The sequence below is a fragment of the Mesoplodon bidens genome, assembly GCF_964165515.1.
Source record: "Mesoplodon bidens genome assembly, chromosome: 11".
Classification (NCBI taxonomy): Eukaryota; Metazoa; Chordata; class Mammalia; order Artiodactyla; family Ziphiidae; genus Mesoplodon; species Mesoplodon bidens.
In genome coordinates this window covers 93,753,162-93,779,329 of record NC_138167.1, presented here as the reverse complement: position 1 = coordinate 93,779,329, position 26,168 = coordinate 93,753,162, and the positions used below count along the sequence as shown (strand labels likewise).

Sequence of the window (26,168 nt, the reverse complement as noted above, 5' to 3'; positions counted from 1 at the left end):
CAGAGTTAGTTTAAGAATAATTTATTTGAATACCTACAAATGTCAGAGTGTGTATTAGCTTCTGGGGATTCAAGGATGTGTCAGTGATTATACCCCAGATATAAAAGAGTGCTTTGGGGTAATATTATCATAATTTAGTATCCCAACTAGGGTGCATTATGAAATTAAGAGATTTTCTAGCAAAATTAAGGCAAGGATCACAAAATAATTGTAGATAGATTGAATAGGGACATGGAAAAGTATTTTTTAATTAAGAAACAATTATAAAATTATAGCTACAGTAAATACTAAATATAGAAAATTATAGGAACTAACACATCAGATTCTTAAGTACCTATGACCAGAATTTAGATTTGTTAACATTATTTGCATATTTCAAAAAAAAAATTTTTTTAAACCCAAGAAATATACGTTTAGGCACATCGAATTGTCAAACCTTGTTTTTTACAATAAATTTTGGGAGGCTGTGAATAAATAGCAATTACTCAGAAATTTGAAGCCCCCTTTGTCTCTTTTCTATCAGTCCATCTCCCTGCCCTATCCTGTCCCAGAGATTTCATCATCTCATGTTTGGTGTAATTATTTCTAGACTGGGAAAAAAACAAAAACAAGCTAACAAAAAACCTTTACATATATATGTATGCATTTGTGAAAAATAGATGGTATTTTTTCCTGAATAGCCAATATGGTTTTATGATACGAATATTTTACACAATGATTATTCACTAGTCATGTTACTTTAAAATGATCTGGTTTGTTTGTCTTAATTGCTATATAGCATTTTTCATGTTGATATATATGTATGCATATATATAAATATTTGTATCTCTTTATATATATTATATACAGTTTATATATATGGTCTTCCTTTTTTTTTTTTTTTTTGCGGTACGTGGGCCTCTCACTGTTGTGGCCCCTCCCATTGCGGAGCACAGGCTCCGGATGCGCAGGCTCAGTGGCCATGGCTCACGGGCCTAGCCGCTCTGGGGCATGTGGGATCTTCCTGGACCGGGGCACGAACCCGTGTCCCCTGCATCGGCAGGCGGACTCTCAACCACTGCGCCACCAGGGAAGCCCTGGTCTTCCTTTTAATTACCTTATAGATTAGATTATATGGTCATACCATAATTTATTTTCATATTGCTCTATTGAAATTTTTAGCTATTTCCTTATTTTTGCTTTTATAAATAGTGCTGCATTAGATGACATTGTATTTAGATCTAAGAGGTTTTGTTAGAGAGTATGTAACTAAATCCAGATTACCAAATGATAGGGAATACAAATTATTAATTTTCCTAAACACTTCCAAATTTTCCACCCAAATTGTACAATTTATGTTTTTCACAATGTGCGATAGTTGTCATTTCAACACAATTTCAGGGACTTTAATATCCAATTATTTTTTTTTTTTTTTTTTTCACTTAGGTTCATTTGAAATATATTCTTTTCACTTCAACTTTCATTTTATTAATCAATGAGATTGAGCATCTTTTCAAATGTTTATTGTTGTCTTTTCTCTGAATTTCCTGTCTGTAGTTTCACATCTGTATTTACTATTGGATTATTTGCTTTTTGTGGTTCATACTTAGGAGTCTCACTTTTTTTTTTCTGAGAACAAACCCTCTGTCTTCTGAATGTCGCAACAAGACTTGAATATTTCAACCCTGAATTCTACTTATTCCAAAGACCTCAATTCCTTTTTAGCCTGACTTTCATTTATTATGCTGAGTTCAATTTGTCCCAGAGACTGAAAGAAAGCATTATTTATGTTTCATTATGGTTTCTTCATTTAGAATGAGGAAAATATGCCTTAGACTGTGAAATGAAAGCCAGAGTCCAACAGTATTTTTAGTGGTAGTAATAAGAATTAGACTTGTGCAAAATATGTGATGATTCTCAGCCTTGCCTATATATTACAGTCTCCTATGGAGATTTTAGTCAGACTAGGGTATCAGTATTTTTAAAAGCTCACAATTGATATTGATGGTCCTTTAGGTTTGAAAACTATCATTGAAAACACTAAGATTTTTCTCCTTTCAAAGTATTTTTCTAGGCAGAGTAGAATACACAAAGCTCTAAGAGCACATGGGCTCTCGTTTCTTCTTACAGGTGTATGTCCAGCACATAGAAGAAGAGTGTCTGCCACACCAAGCAGCCTTAATGATGTGTTGAATGAACTGATTATGCTTTTGCTATTAAATTTCAATTGTTTTCTAATGCTCCCAATCAAAGGTTATACTTAGATCATGTTTAAATTTCCCAGACTTTGGAATTCATCTTCTATATGTGGTTTTTACTAGTTTTGACTTTCAAGTCTATGGTGGCAGTTCATCAGAACTCTCATGCCTTATCTTTGAAATAACTGTGTTGAATCAATTTGACGCACCAAGCCAAGAACAAAACAATGCAGAAATGCTGAGGCTAATTGTATGGTCACTTGGCTCCTAGTTGTAGCTCAATAAAAAATTGTTAATTTGATTTAATCCATAAATCAGAACGTAAGGATTAAAATTAATAAATAAAATCTTTTCATGCTTTTTTTTTTCACCTTTTAAGGCCATCTCCACAGGAATACTGAATGTGAGGTTAGAAGAGAGATTTGGTTTTATCAGAATCCCATTTTTATAGGTGATAATTTTAAACAAAATTCTGCGAGAAGGCATTAAAGAGACTTGAAAGTTGCAATTTCAAACTTTGGCTAACACTTTTTTAAAGTATCAGCCTATCACAAGGCTTTAGAAACTCTTCTACTTTAAACATTTAAACATCAATTTTCTTTTACCTGTTAGCTCAGTTTTCCTTTAATAATGTAATTTATTTAGCCCTTGTAGACTTCACCATTATGGCAGAATGAGTGTATGGAGCATCTCAGTTCACAACCTTTATGTCTCTTGATCTTAGTTATTATGTCAGTTGCTTAAATCAGAGACTGTATGTGAAAATGTTTTAAAATGTAAAGTACTTCATGCTAGTGTTTTATTTTTATGCTTTTTCATTTTTCTCATTTTCTCAGCTATATAGTATTTATCGTTGAATAGTTTTCATTACTCACATTTTTATTTTGTAGTTTAGTATATTTAAATACTCTTCCAGCATTATTAAACTAGAATGATTTTATCATATCTTAAATCTTGTTTTATTTTGATAGAAATTTATTAAAATTTAATATAATGATGCTTTTATTAAAAATTAATGGATAAGGTAGGTTTGCCTTATGACATTTCTATATTTAGGAATCATAGAATTATGTAATTATTAAGGCTAACTTCTTCTGGAGTTTCACACCAGCAAAGAAACCTGATTAATTTCCTTCCCCAAGGTTCTCTTACTCCCTTGCTTTTCTTGCCTGATTACAGCTTGTTTTTTGTAATGCCTTCTTCCTTGTGCTCATCCTCTCTGCTTACCCCCACCAGAAGATTCTGTAATAGAATGGCCCTAATTACACCTAGAACACTTGGTTAATACTTAGTTACAAAATGGACTTTGGTACAAATTCAAAGTTGAATTGTTTTCCAAGATCTGTCTCCTTTATGATACCTTGATACCTGGCCTCATTTGTCTTTGTCAAATGATGTTTCTCTCTTGCATAATCTAAGAATATTCAGTTTCGTGATTGATACAACAAGTTATTACAACTTTAAACATATGGTTTTATGCGTTTTTTTCCCTAAAATCAAGAAAGTTTAGGACTTTTGCTAGGTAGAATTTCAGGGGAGCAAAAGAATAGTTTGCAAAAGTTATTCTTAGATGAAAATGAGTCTTCAAATATTGCATATTGATAGGGCAGACCTGAAATTGAAAGCTTGGTGATGAATGAACATATTACTCCCCCAACCATTAAAAATTCCATATAACATTACATGAATTAATTTTGAGCAGAAGTCTGCCACAGATGTTTTTAAAACACTGAGGCAGTTAATTCTGTGAATTTAGTGTTACTGTGATACGATATTAATGAACAGTTTCTATTTTGGGCATCTTGAGTCTGAGGTACCTAAGGTGTCTATGACTGTGCCCAACAGGCAATTGGATAAATGACCATGGAGATGAAGGAAAGTTAAGGTGGTGTCATTAGTATTTCCTAATAAATTTTAAAATCACGATCCTTGCTGAGATTATTTGGTTCAGAGTAGAGGTGGAGCAGATGGTCCATGATGAGTTCTGTGGCTTCCAGCAATTAGAGGTGGGGTGAACAAGAGAGAGTCAGAGGAGAGGCCAGTGACAGTTTAATACAGACACTGTTTTAATAGAACTTGTACATGCTCAAAATATATTGTTTTGTGGACTAAGGTTTTTTTCTTTTCGGGGGGGTATAATTGACATTTAACATTGTATTAGTTTTAGGTATACTACATGATGATTTGATACATGTATATATTGCAAAATGAATACCACAGTAAGTTTAGTTAACATCCATCGCCACAGACACACAAATTTCTGTTTTTTTCTTGTGACAACAACATTTAAAGTTTATTCTCTTCGCAACTTTCAAATTTGCAATACAGTGTTGTTAACTACAGTCACCGTGCTATACATTACATCCCCATGACTTACTTATCTTATAACTGGATGTTTTTACCTTTTGACCACCTATATCCCTTCAACCATTTTGTCCATCCCCCCAACCCCTGCCTCTGGCAACCACCAATCTGTTTTCTTTAATCTATGAGCTCAGTTTTTTGCTTTTTTTTTTTTAATATTCCACCTATAAGTGAGATCATACAATATTTGCCCTTTGATTTATTTCACTTAGCGTAATGCCTTCAGGGTCTATCTGTGTTGTTGCAATTGGCAGGCTTTTCTTTTTTATGGTTGAATAATATTCCATTGTGTATATGTGCCATATTTTCTTTATCCATTCATCCATTGATGGACATTTGGGTTGTTTCTATGTCTTGGCTATTGTAAATAATGCTGCAGTGAACAGTGATCATGGGTGTGCAGGTATCTTTTCAAGATAGTGGTTTAGTTTTCTTTGGATAAATACCCAGAAATGGAATTACTGAATCATATGGTAGTTCTATTCTTAATTCTTTGAAGAGCCTCAAAAATGTTTTCCACAGTGGCTGCACCACTTTACATTCCCACCAATACTGCAAAAGTGTTCCTTTTTCGTCACTTCCTTGCCAACACTTGCTATTTCTTGTCTTGTTGACGATAGCCATTCTAACAGGTGTGAGGTGATATCTCATTGTGGTTTTGATTTGCATTTCCCTGAGGATTAGTGATGTTGAGCACCTTTTCCTACACCTATTGGTCATCTGTATATCTTCCCTGGAAAAATGTCTGTTCAAATCCACTGTCCATTTTTTAACCAGATTGTTGTTTTTTTCTATTAAGTTATATGAGTTCTTTATATATTTTGTATATTAACCCCTTACCAGACACATGACCTGCAAGTATTATCTTCTATTCAGTAGGTGGCCTTTTTATTTTGTTTGATGGTTTCCTTTGCTGTGCAGAAGCTTTTTGGTTTGATGTAGTCCCACTTGTTTATATTTGCTTTTGTTGCCTTTTATAGATTGTTTTTTAAACTAAATATTTGGCATATTCTTTGCATGGTTCCAAGCACATTTCTGAATGTCTTTGAGGAAGATAGTTTTATATAGTGCCAGAATGTGTGCAGTAAGAGATCACATTAGCAGTGGATCATTAAAGTTGGGATATGGTGTCCATCCTTCCCCCTTCCCCACTGCTTCTTCAGGACTTAAATTATTTGAGGTCACTAAATTCTTATTCAGGTTGAAAGAGTTTGCCAGAAATTTCTCATTAACAGGGATGCCCTTTAGCCTTCCTCTCACAATTTTCTGTCTTTCTCTTGAAATAAGTCCATTATTAAAGTCATTTTATTTTTAAAAAGTTATCGACATGAAAATTTTAGGATTCACGAGGAGTCTTATTAGATGTTTATTGTCACTGATGTCACTGAGAGCACAGGGTAGCAGATGAAAACCCAGTTTATATATTCTGCAAGGAGATTCAAGACAATTAAATGGGGACTGGCATAGACATACCGTGGTTTTTACTATCCAAAAGTAGATTGTTGCTGTGAAACATTTTGTAAGCCGAAATGGCTTAAAGCAAATAAGCTATTACCTGAGGGCACATCTTGCTAAGGGAAGTACCAGCTAAATCAAGATAAAGTGCAAATGCTCACAGAAACAGTTTAAAGCTATGGAAGCTCGATGCTGACTGAGTATAGCTCCCGGGGAAGGAGCTTGGTGGTGCCACTCACTGGGGTACGCACTGCCTCTGTAGATGGCTCCCTGCAGAAACACATGCTGAACCTATTTCCACTTTTCACCTTTTCTGTAAAAGTGAAAATCCTCTTTGCATGTTTGTTGTTGTTAATGAAAATAGGTACTAATTTAGGTCTTTTGTAAAAGCAAGGTGGCATAAAGTGAACTTTTGAAAAGCGGGGATACCTGTTGCTAAATGCGATTGAGCCATGCAGAATCCTGTCATACTCCATATATTTTGGCATGTCTGCTCTTTGTTTTCCCCAGAATCTAAACTATAAAATGAAAGAAGACATTTATTAGATGTCTACTATATCCCATATACAGTGCTAAGTACTTCCACTTTGTAGTCTTATTTTGACCTGACACCTGTTTCGAGAGGGAAATGTATTCAACCCGTTTTTTTTTTTTTTTTGCTGTATGCGGGCCTCTCACTGTTGTGGCCTCTCCCGTTGCGGAGCACAGGCTCCGGACGCGCAGGCCCAACGGCCATGGCTCACGGGCCCAACCGCTCCGCGGCATGTGGGATCCTCCCAGACCGGGGCACGAACCCGTGTCCCCTGCATCGGCAGGCGGACTCTCAGCCACTGCGCCACCAGGGAAGCCCCAACCCGTTTTATAGAGGTCAAGAAATTGAAGTTTTGGTTATTGATATTTAGAGAGGAACAAGAAGAAAAGATACTCATCAAAAGTTATATGCAGAGGGCTTCCCTGGTGGTGCAGTGGTTGAGAGTCCGCCTGCTGATGCAGGGGACACGGGTTTGTGCCCCGCTCCGGGGAGATCCCACATGCCGCGGAGTGGCTGGGCCCGTGAGCCATGGCCGCTGGGCCTGTGCATCCGGAGCCTGTGCTCCGCAACGGGAGGTGCCACAGCAGTGAGAAGCCTGCGTACCGCAAAAAAAAAAAAAAAAGTTATATGCAGAGTAGAATTCCATAGTCCATTTTTTTAAAGCCTACAATATCTGTAAGCACGTTTAAAGGAGATGGAAACGAAGTCACATATTTGAAACCTAATGCTCTGTTTTTAGTTATCCATTCAAAGTATGTTTCATCTCTAAGTGTTGTATTCCTATGTTGTCTTGATGATGATCTTAATTTTTTTTCCCCCTCTCTTTTGGTTTCAGAGGAAGAACTTGTCTCTTTTTCTCAGCATTAGTTTGTTAACTTTCTGGGGAACTTCCCTTTTGGGTGCCCGTTTATACTGGATGGGAAACAAACCACCAAGCTTTTCCAACTCTGACAATCCTGCTGCTGATTCGGATAGCCTCCTGGCTCGCACACTCACCTTCTTCTACTTGCCGACCAAGAACCTTTGGCTGTTGCTCTGCCCAGATACCCTCAGTTTTGATTGGTCCATGGATGCCGTGCCTCTGCTCAAAACAATTTGTGATTGGAGAAACCTACACACCGTGGCCTTCTATACTGGACTCCTCCTCCTTGCCTACTATGGTTTGAAGAGCCCAAGCGTAGAAAGAGAATGCAGCGGGAAATTTGTAACCAATGGCAAGCAGAATGCCAATGGACACAGCTGCCATTCAGAGGCGGAGTACCGGAACTCCGAGATTAAGCCCAGCTTTCCATCCAAAGTAGAAAATGGCATTAAAAATCACGTGTTGCAGAGAACACGGCTTCCTTCTACAGAGAACATTGTTGTTTTGTCTTTATCTTTGTTAATCATACCCTTCGTTCCTGCCACGAACCTGTTTTTCTACGTGGGCTTTGTAATTGCCGAGCGAGTCCTGTATATTCCTAGCATGGGCTTCTGCCTCCTTGTTACAGTGGGTGCGAGAGCCCTTTACGTCAAAGTCCGAAAGCGCTTTCTCAAGAGCTTGATTTTTTATGCTGTAGCTACGTTAATTGTTTTCTACGGACTCAAGACGGCGATCCGGAACGGAGAGTGGCAGAATGAGGAGGTGCTGTACAGGTCAGGGATAAAAGTGAACCCAGCTAAAGGTAATGTCTTATATTCTGCTTTTGCCTGGACGGTTTACGGTTTCTGCCTTTTTCTATCTTTGCTTCCTGCCTTAAAACACGCAGTATTAAGGAAGAAGAGGTTCTGTTACTCAATACTTATAATTTTTTTTTTTTTTCGGTACGCGGGCCTCTCACTGCTGTGGCCTCTCCCGCTGCGGAGCACAGGCTCCCGACGCGCAGGCTCAGCGGCCATGGCTCACGGGCCCAGGCGCTCCGCGGCATGTGGGATCCTCCGGGGCCGGGGCACGAACCCGTGTCCCCTGCATCGGCAGGCGGACTCACAACCACTGCGCCACCAGGGAAGCCCTATAATTTTTGTTTTTTTTTAAGCGAGGGAGCAGTACCATTATTTTAGAAACATCCAGCATTCCATATTTGGAATAGGGAATGTTTTCCTATGTTTCTGAGTATACTTGTCCAGAGGAAATAGAGCTCCTATTGTGTAAAAATACTGATGGTTGTAAGAACTTAGAAAAAGGCTTGGTTTCCGCATTCTAAAATACTGGTACGCACACCATCTCTTTTCATCATGCCATGAGAGTCAGGTTATCCCACATAAGTATAATTTAGCTCTTCTGTTTTCCAAGCACTGCCTGAGGAAACACCACGAGGCTTACACTGATACCTTTAAAAGATTTGGAGGTAAGGCCACCTCTGAACCTTGACATGGTGTCTATAGGTATCAGTGTGTGTGCGTGCAAGTGTGAGTCACCCTTAGCTTTGCAGAGACTAAATAATCTGGGTATTGCCAAGCAGTTCGCATATTCTTATTTGAAAGTCCTTAAGTCAATTAAGGAAATAAACTTTTCACTATACAAGGAGAAGATGGAACATATTTTTCATTACTGCTTTTGATTTAAAAAATTGTTTTAGTAAATCTCAGAATCTATTGCTTGGGTAGAAAGTAGCCTTTAAAGCATAAATGAATAGTTAAAAGCTGTTAATTCAGTGATCTGTCTGGTTTAGGCAATGAATGATGAGAGAAGCTAGAGAGCAGTTGAATGAAAATAAGTGTGCATTTTAAGTGTAGAAATATATCATAGTAAATAGTGCCACAGAGTCTTGTTCTTCATAAGGCATTTTTTAGTGTTTTATCCTTCAAATTATGGTTGCTTGCTTAGCATTTGAACTGGGCTTTTTCCACTTTTTCCAACACGTTTCTGTACCAGTTATTCAAATACTGAATGTGTGAAACTGTTCCTAATGAATGGAATGGGCTGCTGATATGTATCAGGATATATATATATATCCAAAGATCTGGATGCCCCAGAAACAACTCTGACACCCCTATCGATTACCAATTAAGTCAAGAGTTCAGTGAACCACTATTCATTTCTTTCAGCCAAGGGACTAATTGTTGGTACTTATAATGCTTAATAGATTGCAGAGATTTTAATGGGAGTAGAAACATTAAAATTGAGCTAATACAGAGCATAGAATTTCTCAATTCTCTTGGAAAAATCTTACCATGTGGCTTTTTAGGTAGTGAGTGCTGCACAGTTTATTGAATGCCTGAACCCCAATCTTGCTGTAAAAATTGTTGCGATCAGTTCTCACAGAATGCTTTTCAGCTAGTTTTTCTTCACTGGTACATGTAAGTATATAAAACAAGGCTATGTTGCTAGTTTATTTTCCTGCTGTTTGAAAGAGATACACAGTCAGGAATTAAAAGAAAACCCCAGCATACTAATTTCATCACAGGGTTGTTGTAAGGATTTGTTAAATGTATTGGTTAAGTTTCAGGTTAAGCTACTGTAACAAAGAGCCAAGATAACAGTGGCTTAAATAAGATAGAAGCTTTATTCTTTCATGTAACAATCTAAGCCTGTGCCGTCCAGCACTGATAAGATGGCGCCATGGGTTTTCTGGATCCGTGCTCCTTTGCTTTTGTTTCTTTGCCATCTCAGTAGTGTCACCCTGTCCAAGTGGTCCAAGATGCCTCAGCATCACATCAGCACTTCAGCTAACAGGAAGAGGGAGAGAAAGGACAAATGGTGGGTGTTCCCATTCTCTTTAAGACCATATCACAGAAATTGCCACACCATGCTTGCTCCCAGACTATTGGCCACACCTAGCTACAAGGGAGGCTGAGAAATGTTATCTTTATTTTGGGAAGCTAAGCACCCAGCCAAATTTTATTACTCTTGAGGAAGGGGAGGGCAGATACTGAGATGCTAGTGTAATTAGCAGTCTCTGTCCCAGAATAAGCAAAAGCATTTCGTAGACTCCTAGATATTTTCCAGCATTAGCTACTGTACTGCTGACACTTACGATTCCGATTTTGCTGAAGTTATTTTGGTGACATGGTTAAGATGACTGATCATTTCTTCATTCATCCATTCACTCAGTAAAACAATTATTAAGCATGTCTTTGGTTTCTGATATATTTCCATGTCTCCTTCTTAGTACTTAAGAAGTGCTATAGTATTTAGGTACTCCAAATTTTATTAGTTAAATGAGTACACAGCTGACCAATAGTATAAATCTTTTGAGACATCAGAAATTGAATTCCTGAATAATGCCCCCTCCCCAACCTTCGCCCCAGCCAGCTGCTTTACTTACAGCATTTACCATCTCAGTTGGTGGCAACTCCATTTTCTCAAAAGCTCTGACCAACACTTAGGAGTCATCCATACCTCCTCTTTTTCTTTTGTACCCTACCTCCATTTCATCAGCAAATCCTCTCTGCTGTCTCTTCAAAAGTACATCCAGAACTTGGGCTTCCCTGGTGGCGCAGTGGTTGAGAGTCCGCCTGCCGATGCAGGGGACGCGTGTTCGTGCCCCGGTCCGGGAGGATCCCGCATGCCGCGGAGCGGCTGGGCCCGTGAGCCATGGCCGCTGAGCCTGCGCGTCCGGAGCCTGTGCTCCGCAGCGGGAGAGGCCACGGCAGTGAGAGGCCCGCGTACCGCAAAAAAAAAAAAGTACATCCAGAACTTGACCACATTTTACCACCTCCACTGCTAACATCATGGCCAAAGTCACCATCATTTTTCATCAGGTTATTACTAAAAACCTCTGAAGTAATCTCCTTGCTTCTATTTTCTTGCCTTTTAGCATGCCTTTGTGAAAGTTGGACATGATGTATCAGGTAATAGGAACTTAGGTAAATAGGCTTAATGTGAGTTTTAATGTTAATCTGGCTCTGAGTTGGGCGTGGGTTTAATGTTTGCTGTAGCTGTAGGTGCCAGAGGCATTGTATTTCCCTGGTGTCCTTGTGCTTGTCTCCCCTGTTGTCTTTGGGCTTCCCCAAGAACTCAGAGTCTGTATTTTGCATCTCTTTCTGCTGTAAATTCACCACTTTTATCATGAGGCCCTGTAAGTGTGTTGGTTAAATGTAGGAGAAGGGAAGTGTCCTCTTATTTAGTGATTAAATCCTGGTGCCTCTGGGCTGTAACCTTTATGAGAGTTTCTTAGCTTTCCCTGTGTCTCCTAGTTGGGACAGGAAGGCCAGAGGGGATGGGAGTGATAGGGGTGACTGTCCCCCACAGCTCTGGGTAAGGCCACTCCCCTGGAGAGTAGACCTTTGTTATGGAGGAGGATCAGGGCTTATTTCAGAAAATTTATATTTCTCCTCCTTTTGTAGAGCCAGGAAGGCCCGTTTCTTGGCTCTTCAATGTGAGAATGGGGGTCCCTGGAGGTAAAACCCACAAAAGAGTAGAGGCCCCTAAGACCGTGGCCTCCAGGAGTTTCTCCCTCTTACTGAAGCTCTTCTACAACTCAGCTTCCAGCAACTCCTCTCAAAATCGCCAGTTACTTGTTCCTATCAGTTTCTGCTCCAGGTAATCTCATCTCTGCATGACTGGATTTTCCAGTCTCTCCAGATTTCCTGGTGATGGTTTGCCCAGTGACCTCAATTCACTGATGGTTCCAAGAAAAGCTGTTGGTTTTGCAGTTCCTTTAGCATTTTTAAAAAATTTTTATTTTATTTATTTATTTTTTGGCTGTGTTGGGTCTTCATTGCTGCACGCGGGGTTTCTCTAGTTGTGGCGAGCGGGGGCTACTCTTCGTTGTGGTGCGTGGGCTTCTCACTGCGGTGGCTTCTCTTGTTGCGGAGCACGGGCTCTAGGCACGCAGGCTTCAGTAGTTGTGGCATGCAGGCTCTAGAGCACGGGCGCAGTAGTTGTGGTGCACAGGCTTAGTTGCTCCACGACATGTGTAATCTTCCCGGACCGGGGATCGAACCCATGTCCTCTGCATTGGCGGGAAGATTCTTAACCACTGTGCCATCAGGGAAGTCCCCAAGAAAAGCCATTGGTTTTGCAGTTCCTTTAGTGTATTCTTGTTGTAAGAATGGGAGTGATGAGTTCCAAGCTTTTTACATGTCTGAGCTGAACTCCTGCTTCCATTTTTCCATCCTTAGCATCTGCCTGTCATCAGTAGCCCTAATGATTCCTTTGAAACGTAAGCCAGAGTATGGTGTTCACTGCCCCCAGTCCTCTACTGGTACCCATTTCTCCCAAAGTCAAAGCACACAATAGAGACTTGACACTGTACATCTCCCAGCCTTGCCTTCACTTGCTTCACTCCAGCCCTACTGGCCCCCTTTGATGTGCCTTTTCTATTCCAGATAAGCCCATGCCTCAGGGCTTTGGCACTTGTCATTGCTTCTTCTTGGAATGTTTCTCCCAGGACAGTCTCACCTCTATCTCCCTCACCTCCTCTAGGTCTCCAGTCCCGTGTTGCATTATCAGTAAGGTGCTTTACGTAAAACTGTCTACCTTTTGAAAAATTGCAACTACCCCTCTGCTTCTGCCTTGTCTAGCATTCCCTATCCTCTTTCCATACTTTGTTTTTCCCATAAAACTTAGGACCATTTGACATACTGTATTTTCCATGTTTCTGTGTTTATTGTTTGAATGCATTGTCAGTGTCCATTAAAATGCACGACACAGAAGGCAGGGAGTTTCGCATTTTTTTAATGCTATATATGTAGCGACTAGGACAGTGCCTGGTAGAGAGAGGGCATTCAGTAACGAATACACTGACGAATAAACTTTAGTCATAATCCTTCTCCTGAAAGAGTTTAGAGAACCTGTTTAGAGGTAAAATGAACATTCATTAAAGGAAGTGAAAGTGTAAACTTCGCTGTTGATATACCAGGTACTGAGGCACGTTCCATAATAAGAGGGATAGAATTGGGAGTGGAGTCAGTTTTGGACTCCACGAGTGCCTTGTGTGACATACGCTTCCATTTTGATACAAGGCAAACCTTTTAAAATCGAGGTTCCTGATTTTTTCTGTTTATAACATGCTAATAAATATAGTTCTGGCTACAGTGACTTCTTTAGCAGTTATGAGACTGGTCGTAATCTTCCTTAAGGTAGATTTTTCTAAGTCTGATGTTATTTGAGCCTAGCCAAAGATTAGAAACCCTTTAAAGCCAGTCTTATGTAAGGTTGTCTGAGATTACAGTTATTTCATTGAGTTAGTTTTTCTTTCCCTCCTTTGAAAGCCTTTGCAAATTTTGGAGTACTTCAGTCTTCCGTGTACTTTAACAGAATATGATTTTAAGCCTCATGAAGCATTATACATGAAAGCTGCTGCTTTCAGTAATTGGTCCTGCAGACAGCTGCCAGTCATTAACTGATTGGATGCAAATGATGATGGGTAGAGCCTGTCATAGTGACTGTGTGGCTAATTTATGGTTTAAATCTGGATAGTGGAGAAATGATAGCTGATTTGGACTATGTAAACTACAAGTCCTGTCTCATTATGTGGTTGATAATGTCAGGAAAATACTAGACATAGTTGATTACCATAGTTTGCTGATTTCACAATAACTCTTTGCATTTTTGTGCTTAGGAAAAAGGAAATTTTCTTTGATGACTGCTTTAATGAGCAAGCCACATAATATTTAAAAGGTTTTTTTTTCGAAGTGTGTGTTTAAAGCACCATTTTTTATAAACTGTATTGATTAGCATTTGCTTGAAACAAGCATTTCTTAATTCATTACAAGGTGGTTCAATGTATGATCACTTTCCTTCTTGGCCTCTGGCCTTATCTAAATCCCCATGTGTCTTTGGCTCTTACAGAATTTGGCACCACTGATTTCTGCTCTCTGGCTTTCAAGGCCACTACACGATTTTGACTGTCTCTCATTTTCCACAGCTGTCTCTTGTATGGTTTTGCCTCCTCCCCAAACTGATTCATTCTGCAAGGTTCTGTCCAAAGACTGCCTTCATTTTCCTTTCTCTACAGAATCTAGACCACTACCTGGGATATAGTGTGGGGTCAATAAATGTGTCATTGAATTTCTAAGTTACCTTCCCCGTGACTTCCTATCTATGTGGGACTTCTCCACCTGGGTGATTTGTCCACGTCTCAAACTCTTCACCAGTCTTCCCTAAAACCACCTACTCACTGACTTCCTTAGTGATTAAGGTCATAAGCAGAGACTAACAAAGTTATTATAGATAAACAGATCAGTGGGCACATACACATAAAAAAGAATGATAACATATAGGCAGCATAGCTGGTGTGCTAAAAGGCATTTACATTTTTTCAAGTTATAGATTAAAAATCAAATCAGTGCTCGCTTCGGCAGCACATATACTAAAATTGGAACGATACAGAGAAGATTAGCATGGCCCCTGCGCAAGGATGACACGCAAATTCGTGAAGCGTTCCATATTTAAAAAAAAAAAAAATCAAATCAGCTCTTTAGAATGGTTGGTTAATTAACTCTATATCAATTTGCTTTAGAGAACATGACTATGCTTTTTAATTGTTGGAAACAATTTCTTAAAATAATTAGGAACAATGAAGCAGGGTTCATCCAAGGAAAATTTAACAAGAAAACATTTATTTTAATGCCTTTTTCTAATGTAAATATGTGAAATGATAGACACAAAAGATGTGTATAGGGCTTCCCTGGTGGCACAGTGGTTGAGAGTCCGCCTGCCGATGCAGGGGACGTGGTTTCGTGCCCCGGTCCGGGAAGATCCCACAGGCTGCAGAGCAGCTGGGCCCGTGAGCCATGGCTGCTGAGCCTGTGCGTCCGGAGCCCGTGCTCTGCAACGGGAGAGGCCACAACAGTGAGAGGCCCGCGTACCGCAAAAAAAAAAAAAAAAAAAAAAAAAAAGATATGTATATAATGATGCATGTATTTGAAACTCTAAGGGTGATTACTCACACATCCTATATTCGACGCCTCCTTATGCAAATGACAAATATTGCCCATTTAGATATAGAAAAACAGAAACTAAATAGTTGTTTCAGCCATGCAACATTTGACAACTTCTCTTTTTTCCTGGATTTCTGTAAAATTGACACTTCAATTTCAACCTCACATGGTTGCAGATTTCAAGAAACAAGTATGTGGAAGGAATATCATTTTATGAAGAAAACAATTCATAATTTAAGTGCAATCTAAACCTCTGAGTCATGTGAAACTTGACTAATTCCTTGTGGATTTTATGGTCTAAGTTTTTGATTACCTCTAATTGACTGTCTTCTTTAACTATGGTAAATTGCAATTAACCAGCTAGCTTTGAGATTGTGTAATAAATCTTATTATATTTCTTAGCTAATTTGTCATGTTACTTCTGAAGATGAAAAATTTTAAAAAGAGGTACAGATTTTTATGAAAAATAACATGAAGCAGTTAAGTCAGGAAGGAAAACCAGTATAATATCTTATCAGATTGGCTGGCCTGAGTTAAAAAGCTGTAAAATACAGATTTTCATTTTTAACAGATATGATAGGAGATAGCTAGCAAAAAGCCCCCTAAAAGGCTGATTGAGAGAAAAACAATGTAAAGTGGAATCAGGTTTCCAGAGGGTAAAGAAATTCAGTGTTTCTTCTCAATTCGGCTCTCCTGAGTAGAAAAAAGAAATATAAAATAATGGGACTGACAAGAGTAAAATGAAAATGTCTCCTTGGCTCAACCAAAGGATTTAAACAAGTAAATCTGCTAAATTGTTAAGGCCCCTTTTAAACATTTGATTCTTGAGGAACTGAATTCCGGTTGTTTCTCAGTTGAGATAGAGTAAGTCACAGTAGTTCAAAAGCATGTGGTTTCCTTGCCTTTAAGGATGGAATAACACATAAATCTTTTCTTTGGTTCCAGCTCTAATGCCTGCAAGTACAGTTGTATAGGGAAGAAGAAAACAAACAAAAAAAACAGACCACAACAGACTCAGTGAAAATGGTCCTACGGTGTATTACCAGTGAAGTAGGTGACGTACTGCTGTTTCTTTGGGATTATCCGTAACAGAACTTTTAGAATCTTTAAGGGTTTTTGAAAACCCTCAAACCTAAAATTAGTGTTGCCTTAGATTGAATATATTTACCAGTGGTTATATTTCAAAGGAACTGAAACTCACATATAATTAAAATAAGTGTAAAGTTACTTTATTCTGATTTCCGTATTAGTTTTGTATTTGATTCTTAAAATGCTGTAACATTTCTTTGCCTTTTTTTTTTTTTTTGCGGTACACGGGCCTGTCACTGTTGTGGCCTCTCCCGTTGCGGAGCACAGGCTCGGGACGCGCAGGCTCAGTGGCCGTGGCTCACGGGCCCAGCCGCTCCACAGCATATGGGATCTTCCCGGACCGGGGCACGAACCCGTGTCCCCTGCATCGGCAGGCAGGCAGAGTCTCAACCACTGCGCCACCAGGGAAGCCCTCTTTGCCTTTTTTTTTTTTTTAATTAAACATATATGAAATATTTCATTCATTGAGAAATATATACACATACCTCATATTTGAACCACTTAAAGGATACTACTAAAACATGCATTTTGCAGATTAGGAGAAAGCTATTACCAGAACAGTTGATGACCTCTCCCATACCTCTTCTTATTTCACAGTTTTGTTTCTTCCATTTGTGTTCTCTTATTTTATGCTAGAACCCCCATTACAATCTCAAACAAGAGTGATGACAGCAGGATTTTTGTCTTATTCTTGTTTAAGAAAGAATGTTTTAAATATTTCACCATTAATTATGTGTACTTTATAGGTTTTTCAGTAGACAGCTTTTATCAGTAGAGTTTTCCTCTTATTTCTAGTATAAAATTTCTTTTTAGGAATTAATGTTGATAATGATAGTGATTTTCTCCACTCAATCTATTTATGTTAATGATTTATATTAATAGATTTTCTAATGTTGAACCTACTTTGCATTCCTGGAATAAGCCCCAAAATTACTTATAATGTTTTATCAAATTTATATTCTTCTGAATTTGTTTTTCATCCATGTCCCTGAGTGAGACTGGCACTTCCCTTCAGGGGGTTTGAGTTTGTTTGGCTTCTCCAATCTGACCTCCCTTTTGAAGCCGACTAAACCCCAAGCCCTTTTCCTCTTAGTTTCACAGATGTATGCAAGGTGAATACCATCTTCAGAACCGTTTAACCTTCTAGATTCCTGCTTTCAAGCAGTTTCTAAGCTAAGGGATTGCCCTTGCTTTCCCATCAATTAATACATTCATTAACAAATATTTTGTAATTTCTGTCTAGCATGTTTTCTGTACTAGGAGGCAATCTCTGAACATCGAGTTTCACTGTACTGTCGGAAAGAGAAACACCTAAGAAATATCCTTCAATCTAGCATCTATTAAGGAATGGGTTAGCTACGTTAGAAGTTAGTTTGAGAATAGAGTTGTTTGTTTATAACATATAAGATATTTTTGAAATTTTAAATTCTCTTTCCACAAGAGAACCAAGTTGCCTAAGTAAGCTAAAAAGTATATTAGAGCACTGTCTTAAGCAAAATCAAATTACAGGTATTTGACCCTTATAAAACACAGAAGGGTAATGTATATTTGTTTTCTGCTGTAATATAAACTTTCAGATAATGTCACAGATATAGCCGATTTTCAAGAAGACAAACACACATGTTTTTTAGTTTTACACTTATTACATGTGCACACCTATTACTGGTGATGGTGGAAGTAAAAGAAAATTCCAGTTAAGTCTCAAGGGATTATGGAAAAATCTGAGATGTTCCAAGTTGTATAATTATTGAAAAAGACTTGGATGTAGAAGACTGTTTATATATAACTCTATGGGAGAAACAAAGTGTGAGCCCTATTTTTATGCATATGGGTGTTAAATTAGAAATCTCTCCTCTGTTTAGTTTTAGTTTTTAGTTTAGTGTTAAATTTATTTCTAATTTAAACATAGGAATATTACCACCCAGGAGGATCTAGTGGAAACATATATGTGCTTACTAAAAGATAAGGACCAAACACTAAAAGATACGATTTAAAAATGATAATATTATTTACCAAGTAAGACACTACAATCCAACTTGATTAAATAGTAGAGAGAGGGGCTTCCCTGGTGGCGCAGTGGTTGAGAGTCCGCCTGCCGATGCAGGGGACACGGGTTCGTGCCCCGGTCCGGGAGGATCCCACATGCCGCGGAGAGGCTGGGCCCGTGAGCCATGGCTGCTGAGCCTGCGTGTCCGGAGCCTGTGCTTCGGAACGGGAGAGGCCACAACGGTGAGAGGCCTGCGTACCGAAAAAAAAAAAAAAAAAAGAACCTGCTGTATAAAAGTGTAAATAAAATAAAATTCAAAAATTCAAAAAAAAACAACTAAACTTTCTTTAAAAAAAAAAAAAATAGTAGAGAGAAACAGGCACAAACAAACAAACAAAAAAACTTGCTCAAGGGCTGGACTCTGTTAGGGGCTTTGTTGTGTCTTGCATTTAGGAGTCTAAATCCCAATGATGTTAGCTGACGCTCTGAACATTTATTCAGTCACTTTAAACAGCATAATTCAGTTTCTCTATGTAAAACACTATGGGGTATTATATTAAAATATCAACATTAACATCTTTCTTGGGAGTAGTGTAGGCATACATTTTAATTGGGAGAACTTTCTCTCTAGGAATTGGAAGTTTAGAAAGAAGGGACTGGATTAGATATGCAATACAATAGTTGAGAGTCAAATTTTAACAAGAACAGATAACTGAGGTGTCAACGAACTTTTTTTCCAGCTCTTTGCCTGGATGGCAGAGGAAACTTATAGTCTTATAATGTTTGGGGCTCTGCATATTACAACTGGGAGTTTGTATAATAAAGAAATGCAATAAACTTTCTTTCTTCTCTTCCTCTCTTTTCTTTCCTTGGGAAAAGAGAGTAAATTTCTCAAATTATGTATCACGAGACTACCAGGAGGAGCAGGAGGTCTGAGATATGTTGAGATAATATCTGGTTTTACTTTATCAGTTGGCTTATTCTTTTTGTTTTGTTTTTTGTGTGTGTGTGTGGTACGCGGGCCTCTCACTGTTGTGGTCTCTCCCATTGCGGAGCACAGGCTCCGGGCACGCAGGCTCAGCGGCCATGGCTCACAGGTCCAGCTGCTCCGCGGCATGTGGGATCTTCCCGGACCGGGGCACGAACCCGTGTGCCCTGCATCGGCAGGTGGACTCTCAACCACTGCGCCACCAGGGAAGCCCGGCTTATTCTTTTTGAGTTTTACAAATAAGCTTTGGTGGTTTGCAAAACTGGTATAGAATACCTCATTTCTCTACTTAGTCTGTTTTCATATTATCTGAATATATCCCAAGGACAGCTTCAAGTCGTGTTCACTCTAGTGGTTAAAACTAAATGCTGTGGTCCATATTCATGTGAGTATTGAAAACAATTTTCAAGTAGAGATAAGTTTCTGGGTTTGCATAAAGAAAGCATGAGCATATTAATTAATGATATTGTACAAATCCATGTGTTGTGCGTTTTTCTTATCTCCAATCACTATTTGAAATTACTTTTGCTCTTGCAATTCTATTATTAGGAAGCAGTGGCACAAGATTTTAAAAATCTCTTTTGCTTTTACAGTTTAGGACAATGATTTTGAGAAAGTTTTTTCGGGCAGGTGATACAGTCACTAAAGTTTTTCTGTGCCATACCTTTGGGCTCTGTGGTGCGATTCTAGAACCAAGAGTCTTAAGTGGTACTTTGATCAGAGACCTGCCTTGCTTTGATCATGGCTGTTGGTTCCCAGCTCATGTCCAAATTGAGCCTAGAGTAGATATTTACTTTTGAGGTTTTTAAGTTAAAAGTTTAGACTTAAAGAAGTACATTCTAACCCCAATCCTGATGATTTCATAGGGCAATATAGCTTCTCTGTGGGTTTTAATCAACCTAAAATGTAAATCCTCTGAATGTCAACACCACTTAGGACTCATGGATGGAATATAGGGGTTTATGCCTCTAAAACCACATATCTAGTCACAATTTCTAGTTGGTAATATTTATTAAACACTAATATGTATCCAGTAGATTTGTTTGGTGCAAAAGGGCCTTTAATGGCCTCTTTTGGATGGATAGATCCAGTTAAGATTAGAGCTTCAGGAAAATGGGCCAGCCCTTCTCTTTCTCATAGTGCTCAACTGATGTGAGAATGTCATTTTAGTGCATTCACCCTTCTGGTTCTTCCTATTTCTTTTACCCCTCTATGTACTAGCTTCCTTTCGCTGTTTGGAAGTAGACTTCCTGAGTTGTACGTTTAAGGCTGTTAAATGAATAACATCATCCTTTGTTTCAATATTTCTCAAGTGATGCAAAAATGCCTCATACAAGTACTGGCTGCACAGCCTTTGAAGAACCCTTATCTGTTTGTCCTGTAGCAGCAAAAAAGGCAAAGAAAATTAACCTCCCTCTTTTTTTCTGTTGTTCGTAGTTAGCTGAAAGTACAGAAGAAAATACATTAAAATAATAGTTGCCCAAGATTTGTGCATATAGAAAAGTAATTGATATTTTTAGAAATTTATTTATTTAATAGCTAATTTTTCTTCTCATTAGCATTCGTAAGTAAATATTTTTCTACTCACATAAATATTTTATTCTTGATACTTGTTTTTACTGATCATTTTTCACTTTTTAAAATGCTGTTTTCTCTGGTTATTAACTCTACTTTTTCCATGTTCAGCACTAGGTGCTGAGTTAAGAGTGACTGTCAAAAATTAATATATTGGACTTCCCTGATGGTGCAGTGGTTAAGAATTTGCCTGCCACACGGACCAGTACCAGTCCATGGCCCGGGGGTTGGGGACTCCTGCTATAGTGGACTTTTTGTTTATAACAGCCCCTCCCAACTTTCCCTTCTCCTCAACAAAAAGTTTCCTCTCCTTTCTTTGCTGGACTCACATGTGGTTTGCTATAGTTGCGTATCTCGAATTGCAGTTGTTTTCTGCCCCCAAATAAACTTGCTTTTGCTTTTTGTATTAAAAAAAAAAAAAATCTGCCTGCCAATGCAGGGGATACGGGTTTGATCCCTGGTCTGGGAAGATCCCACATGCCGAGGAGCAACTAAGCCCGTGTGCCACAACTACTGAGCCTGCACACTGCAACTACTGAAGCCTATGCACCTAGAGCCCATGCTCCACAAGAGAAGCCACCTCAGTGAGAAGCCCGTGCACCATAATGAAGAGTAGCCCCCGCTCGCAATAACTAGAGAAAGCCCGCGAGCAGTAATGAAGACCCAACACAGCCAAAAACTAAATTTAAAAAAATTAATATATTGAATATATTAATGTAATATAGCGTATAACATGGTGTCCTGATGGATATTTGAGATATACTGCATGTTTATCTTAGGAGCTGATTTTTTAAAAATAAAATGTAATCTTTGATTTTTATTATTTTTCTCTTCTTAAAACTGGCTTTGTGAGTATTTAATGTTGCTTTGAGATTTGTTTTTCTTGGCCTGGATTTGCTTGGCAATGAAATCCTCAGTAGCATGACCATAGTTTCTGAATACAGGAGATATACTGTTAAAGCATGTATCTAACTGGTTATGCTTTTTATGGATGATGACCTATTAATGACATACTATTCCTTTTCCATAGTAATGTACTTTGCAGAGTTCTATTTTCTTATTTATTTATCTCAGTGATGCTGGAGTTTAACTTGTGCAAGCATTGTTACACCTGTTTTACAGATGAGAAACTAAAAGAGAGGTAGAATGCTTAGGGAGGAAAGGCATGGTAAGTAGGGCAGATTTGTAGTAAGGTAGATGGGGGTCCTAATCCTAACCCAGACCATGAATAGCTGTTATCATCGTCCTTAGAGTGTCAAGTGGCTGATCTGTATAGTGAGTATAGCAATACCACTGTGTGGGACAGAGTGTGTGTAGCACCCTAGCCCAGGGTTTGGCCCATATTACATGTTTACTTACTACTGTTAATAAGAAATAGGTGAGCCCAGTAATTACTTCATTGTACCCAGATCTAATTGTTAACAGAGCTAGAACTAAAACCTTAGGTTTGCGATATTTTGGTTTATGTTTCCACCTCAAATTTCCTTTTAGTGACACATAATAGGAAATTAACCTGGGGCCATTCAATGGCAGGGACCCATCCAAATGATGACAGGATTCACTGTGAGATAAAGTAGATTATGAGATTCGAGTGTAAAGGAACAAAAGAGAGAACTGAAAAAAAAAAAAATCACTTCTCTGTTTTCCCCCTGGAGTTGTTTAGAATTCCTGAACTCTTGCCCTTTCTAAAGGTTGTTCATCTTTTAGAGCTGAGCCAGACTCAAATACCAAATATGTCGGAGACAAACTCTAAGAGATTCTTTGGGTCTATTATGTTCCTTATATGAAATCAGAAGCAACTCAACTACTCTGTAGAATTTACAGTCAACCTATGGTAGTGGTTGAACAGCCTCATAGGCTAAGAGATCAGCCAGATGTGAGGAATTTCTGATGAGTCTTTACTGAATTGGTATGTCTTTTGTATAAGTAGGGTCACTATATACCAGTTATATATTCACCAAGTGTTTTAGATTGACAGTGTAATAGGCCAAAAAAAGGGTCTGTTGGTAAGATTTGAGGAGAGCCTCAAAGCTCAGATGCTTCTAAATTCTTCCTCCTTGTCCAGTCATTATATTTGCAAATGCAACTGTATTTACTGTCTTCATGTATAACGCTGTGGGTTAGTTAATCAGAAACTTCACAGAGAGCACATTGCTATCAGAAAGGAACATAAAGAGATTTGTTTTCTTTTGATGGAGAGGCAATGGGGAAAATTTTGAGCACAGATGGGAAATTAAAGAGTGAAGGCTTCCACAGGTGAGACCCAGCTCCACAGACCATGCGTGGCACTGATAGCAGACACTGAACTGTGGACCTGGGGGTGGCTCATAGTTAGTCAGAATACAGTAGAGATTGCAGATGGTAAAATGCTAAGAAATAACCCTAGATATGTTAAAACCAAAACACCTGCACTGAACTGTATATGTGGATATTACAATATGCGCATAGATAGCGTAGTGACTAACAGTGCTGTCAAGACAATGTTAACATATCAGTGGGACACTAAATTTTATCTTTTAATTTTTAATACTTTTTTCCCTTATTAGGAATAAACTTATTTTCAGGTCCGTGTGAAGTAACCAAAGGTAGGGAAATGAGAAATAATTGCATATTATAAAATTGCTCTAATTAGAGTGTAAAAGTGTATATAGTATATGTATTCTGGTATCATATGAATCATAATCTTTAAATTATGTGTACTTTTTCCACTTAACATTTTAGCCAGGCAGTTTTGTGGTTTTTTTTACCCACTTAACATTATGTTCATTTCTGTAATAATCCAAGGTATAATTACTAGGAAAAATAAATTCTTGTAGGCTTATAAGGGCTCTTATTTCCCTGGAGTCACTATCATACAATTAGTAAAAAGCCCAGGCTACAAATGTTGACTCCCTTACAATGTTTGTTAATGGATAGAATGAGAAATCATTCTGGTTAACAAGAAAAAAAAAACCACATTCACATTAATCTTAAGTTTCATGCAGTTGAGTGGCTCTTTTTTCCCCTCCTTCTACTTTCTTTCTCTTTTTTCCCTTTTCATTGAGGTTAGAAATTTTAACATAATTATCCTTTATATTTTAAAATGACATTTATTTAACTTATATCTTTAGTAACACCATTTTTGGAACACATCTAAAGTCCAAGTGTTCCATAGTGATTAAAACAAGGGCTTTGGAACCAAGCAGACATAACTTTTAGCTCTGTTAGCTTTTAAGTGTCACTTTCTTGGAGGCACAGTTTCCTCATCCAGTACAGGTACATTAGGCACTCCTGTATTTATTTTCTTTTGCTGCTGGTCTGGCTTAGATAACTGGCAAATTTCAATGTTTAAACTTTTTTGGGGGGTAGCATTCTGATTTCAAACAAGTAACTTAGAATTGGAGGAAGCAAAATTCGGATTTATCACCTTATTTAAAAGAGTATTAAATGTTTCAATTTTGCCAGATCTTTACATAGAACTTGGTGTTGATATAGGGACTAAAGACATATATTAAAGTTCTAAACTAAAAATAAATTACAGCTGAAGGCAGAAGTCAAAAATGGAGTCCTTGCTGATTTTGGTGGCTGTGTTCACTGCACCAATGAAATGGAAATGCTGGTATGATAACCCTGAGGCATGACTGCATGCCTGAATGTTAAGTAGCTAAAATTTGAATATTAAGAGATTCATTCATCTTTTTTTTTAACATCTCTATTGGAGTATAATTGCTTTACAATGGTGTGTTAGTTTCTGCTTTATAATAAAGTGAATCAGCTATACATATATCCCCATATCTCCTCCCTCTTGCATCTCCCTCCCACCCTCATTCATCTTATTAGCTAATTTTTCAAAGAGTAATGCATGCCGTAATCATAAAATTATTTAAACTTTTTTTTAATAATCAATGAATATAAATATCTCCAAACTTTTAGTGTAAAGTAAAAATATCCTTGAATGGCTTCCCTGGTGACGCAGTGGTTGAGAATCCACCTGCCAATGCAGGGGACACAGGTTTGATCCCTGGTCCGGGAAGATCCCACATGCCGCGGAGCAACTAAGCCCGTGCGCCACAACTACTGAGCCTGCGCTCTAGAGCCCGTGCTCCACAACAAGAGAGGCCACCGCAGTGAGAAGCCTGCGCATGACAACAAAGAGTAGGCCCCCTCGCCACAACCAGAGACAAGCCCGTGTGCAGCAACAAAGACCCAATGCACCCAAAAATAAAATAAGTAAAATTAAATTAATGAAAAAAATATATATCCTTGAAAAAATGGCTCAAATCTCCCTGCATTGATTTTGTGAAATATATCAAGTGCTATGAAATTGCAGTAGTTACTTTACAGTAAGTTTGAATTACTTTATGAACTTAGAGCTGCTGTATTTGAATGAGGGCTTTGAAAAAATTTTGGAGGGATTCATTGCTGTAGATCACTTAACATTTCCAGAAGGGCCTCACATTTGATTTTCTCTTTAGAAGAACTTTTGCAAGATGGGAATATTTAATTGTTTCTCTGCCTTTCAAAGAACATAAAATGAACTGTGGCAGATTGTGGACGAAGTACAAGAGAAGCTTTCCTTGTGAATTAAGGTCAAGTTTCTTAGTAAGTGGATACCTTTTAGATGCAGTTAAATACCAGTGTGAAGGGCCCTTGAGATATGAGTTATTCTTGCTTCTTTGCTTCCTGATTTTGTTTAAAAGAAAAATTTTGTTTTCTTTTTGAAAAGTTCTTAGTCCTAAGAACTAAGTCATGTACTTGTTAAACAATGCTTTTTAAATCTCTGTCACATGTAAGGCATCTTCAGGGCACTTAGGAGTCCTTGATAAATGTACCTAAATCCCCAGTATCTTTGAGCAACAACCATTTATTTACATAGGTAGACTCTGTTCTCTTTCCACTGCATTAACTAGAAAATGTGACATTTAAAATTCCGTTCCCGAAGAAATGTAAAACACTTAATATATTGTTTGGCATTAATTTTTCTGTAGTATAGAAAATACATTATGAAATATGGGTACTAGATAGCTTTAGTTTGTTGTTTCTGGAGTATCTTGTTCCTACTAGTTCTGAGCGGATGACTCATTTGGATAATTTATCTTGGTTCCGTATTATACTCTAGTCCCTCAATTAAATATGTGTAAATATTGAGTACTATAATATGTGATCTACTTTGTATTCCGACTCAGTGTTGAGAGGGTGAGATTTCGATGCCTG

At 38.2% G+C, this 26,168-nt stretch overlaps 1 protein-coding gene across 6 annotated transcripts in view; it reads left to right on the top strand.

Moving 5' to 3' along the window:
* TMTC2 (transmembrane O-mannosyltransferase targeting cadherins 2) overlaps positions 1-26,168 on the top strand; it is a 663,780-nt gene that overhangs the window by 201,436 nt on the left and 436,176 nt on the right. For all 6 annotated transcript variants that reach the window (XR_014017153.1, XR_014017154.1, XM_081250397.1 and 3 more), the window contains one exon: positions 7,364-8,192. Coding sequence is in view for 4 of the 6 variants with exons in the window: in XM_081250397.1 (XP_081106523.1) it covers positions 7,364-8,192 (829 nt within the window). In the remaining 2 variants the exon portion in view is untranslated. The remainder of the gene's footprint in view (positions 1-7,363; positions 8,193-26,168) is intronic.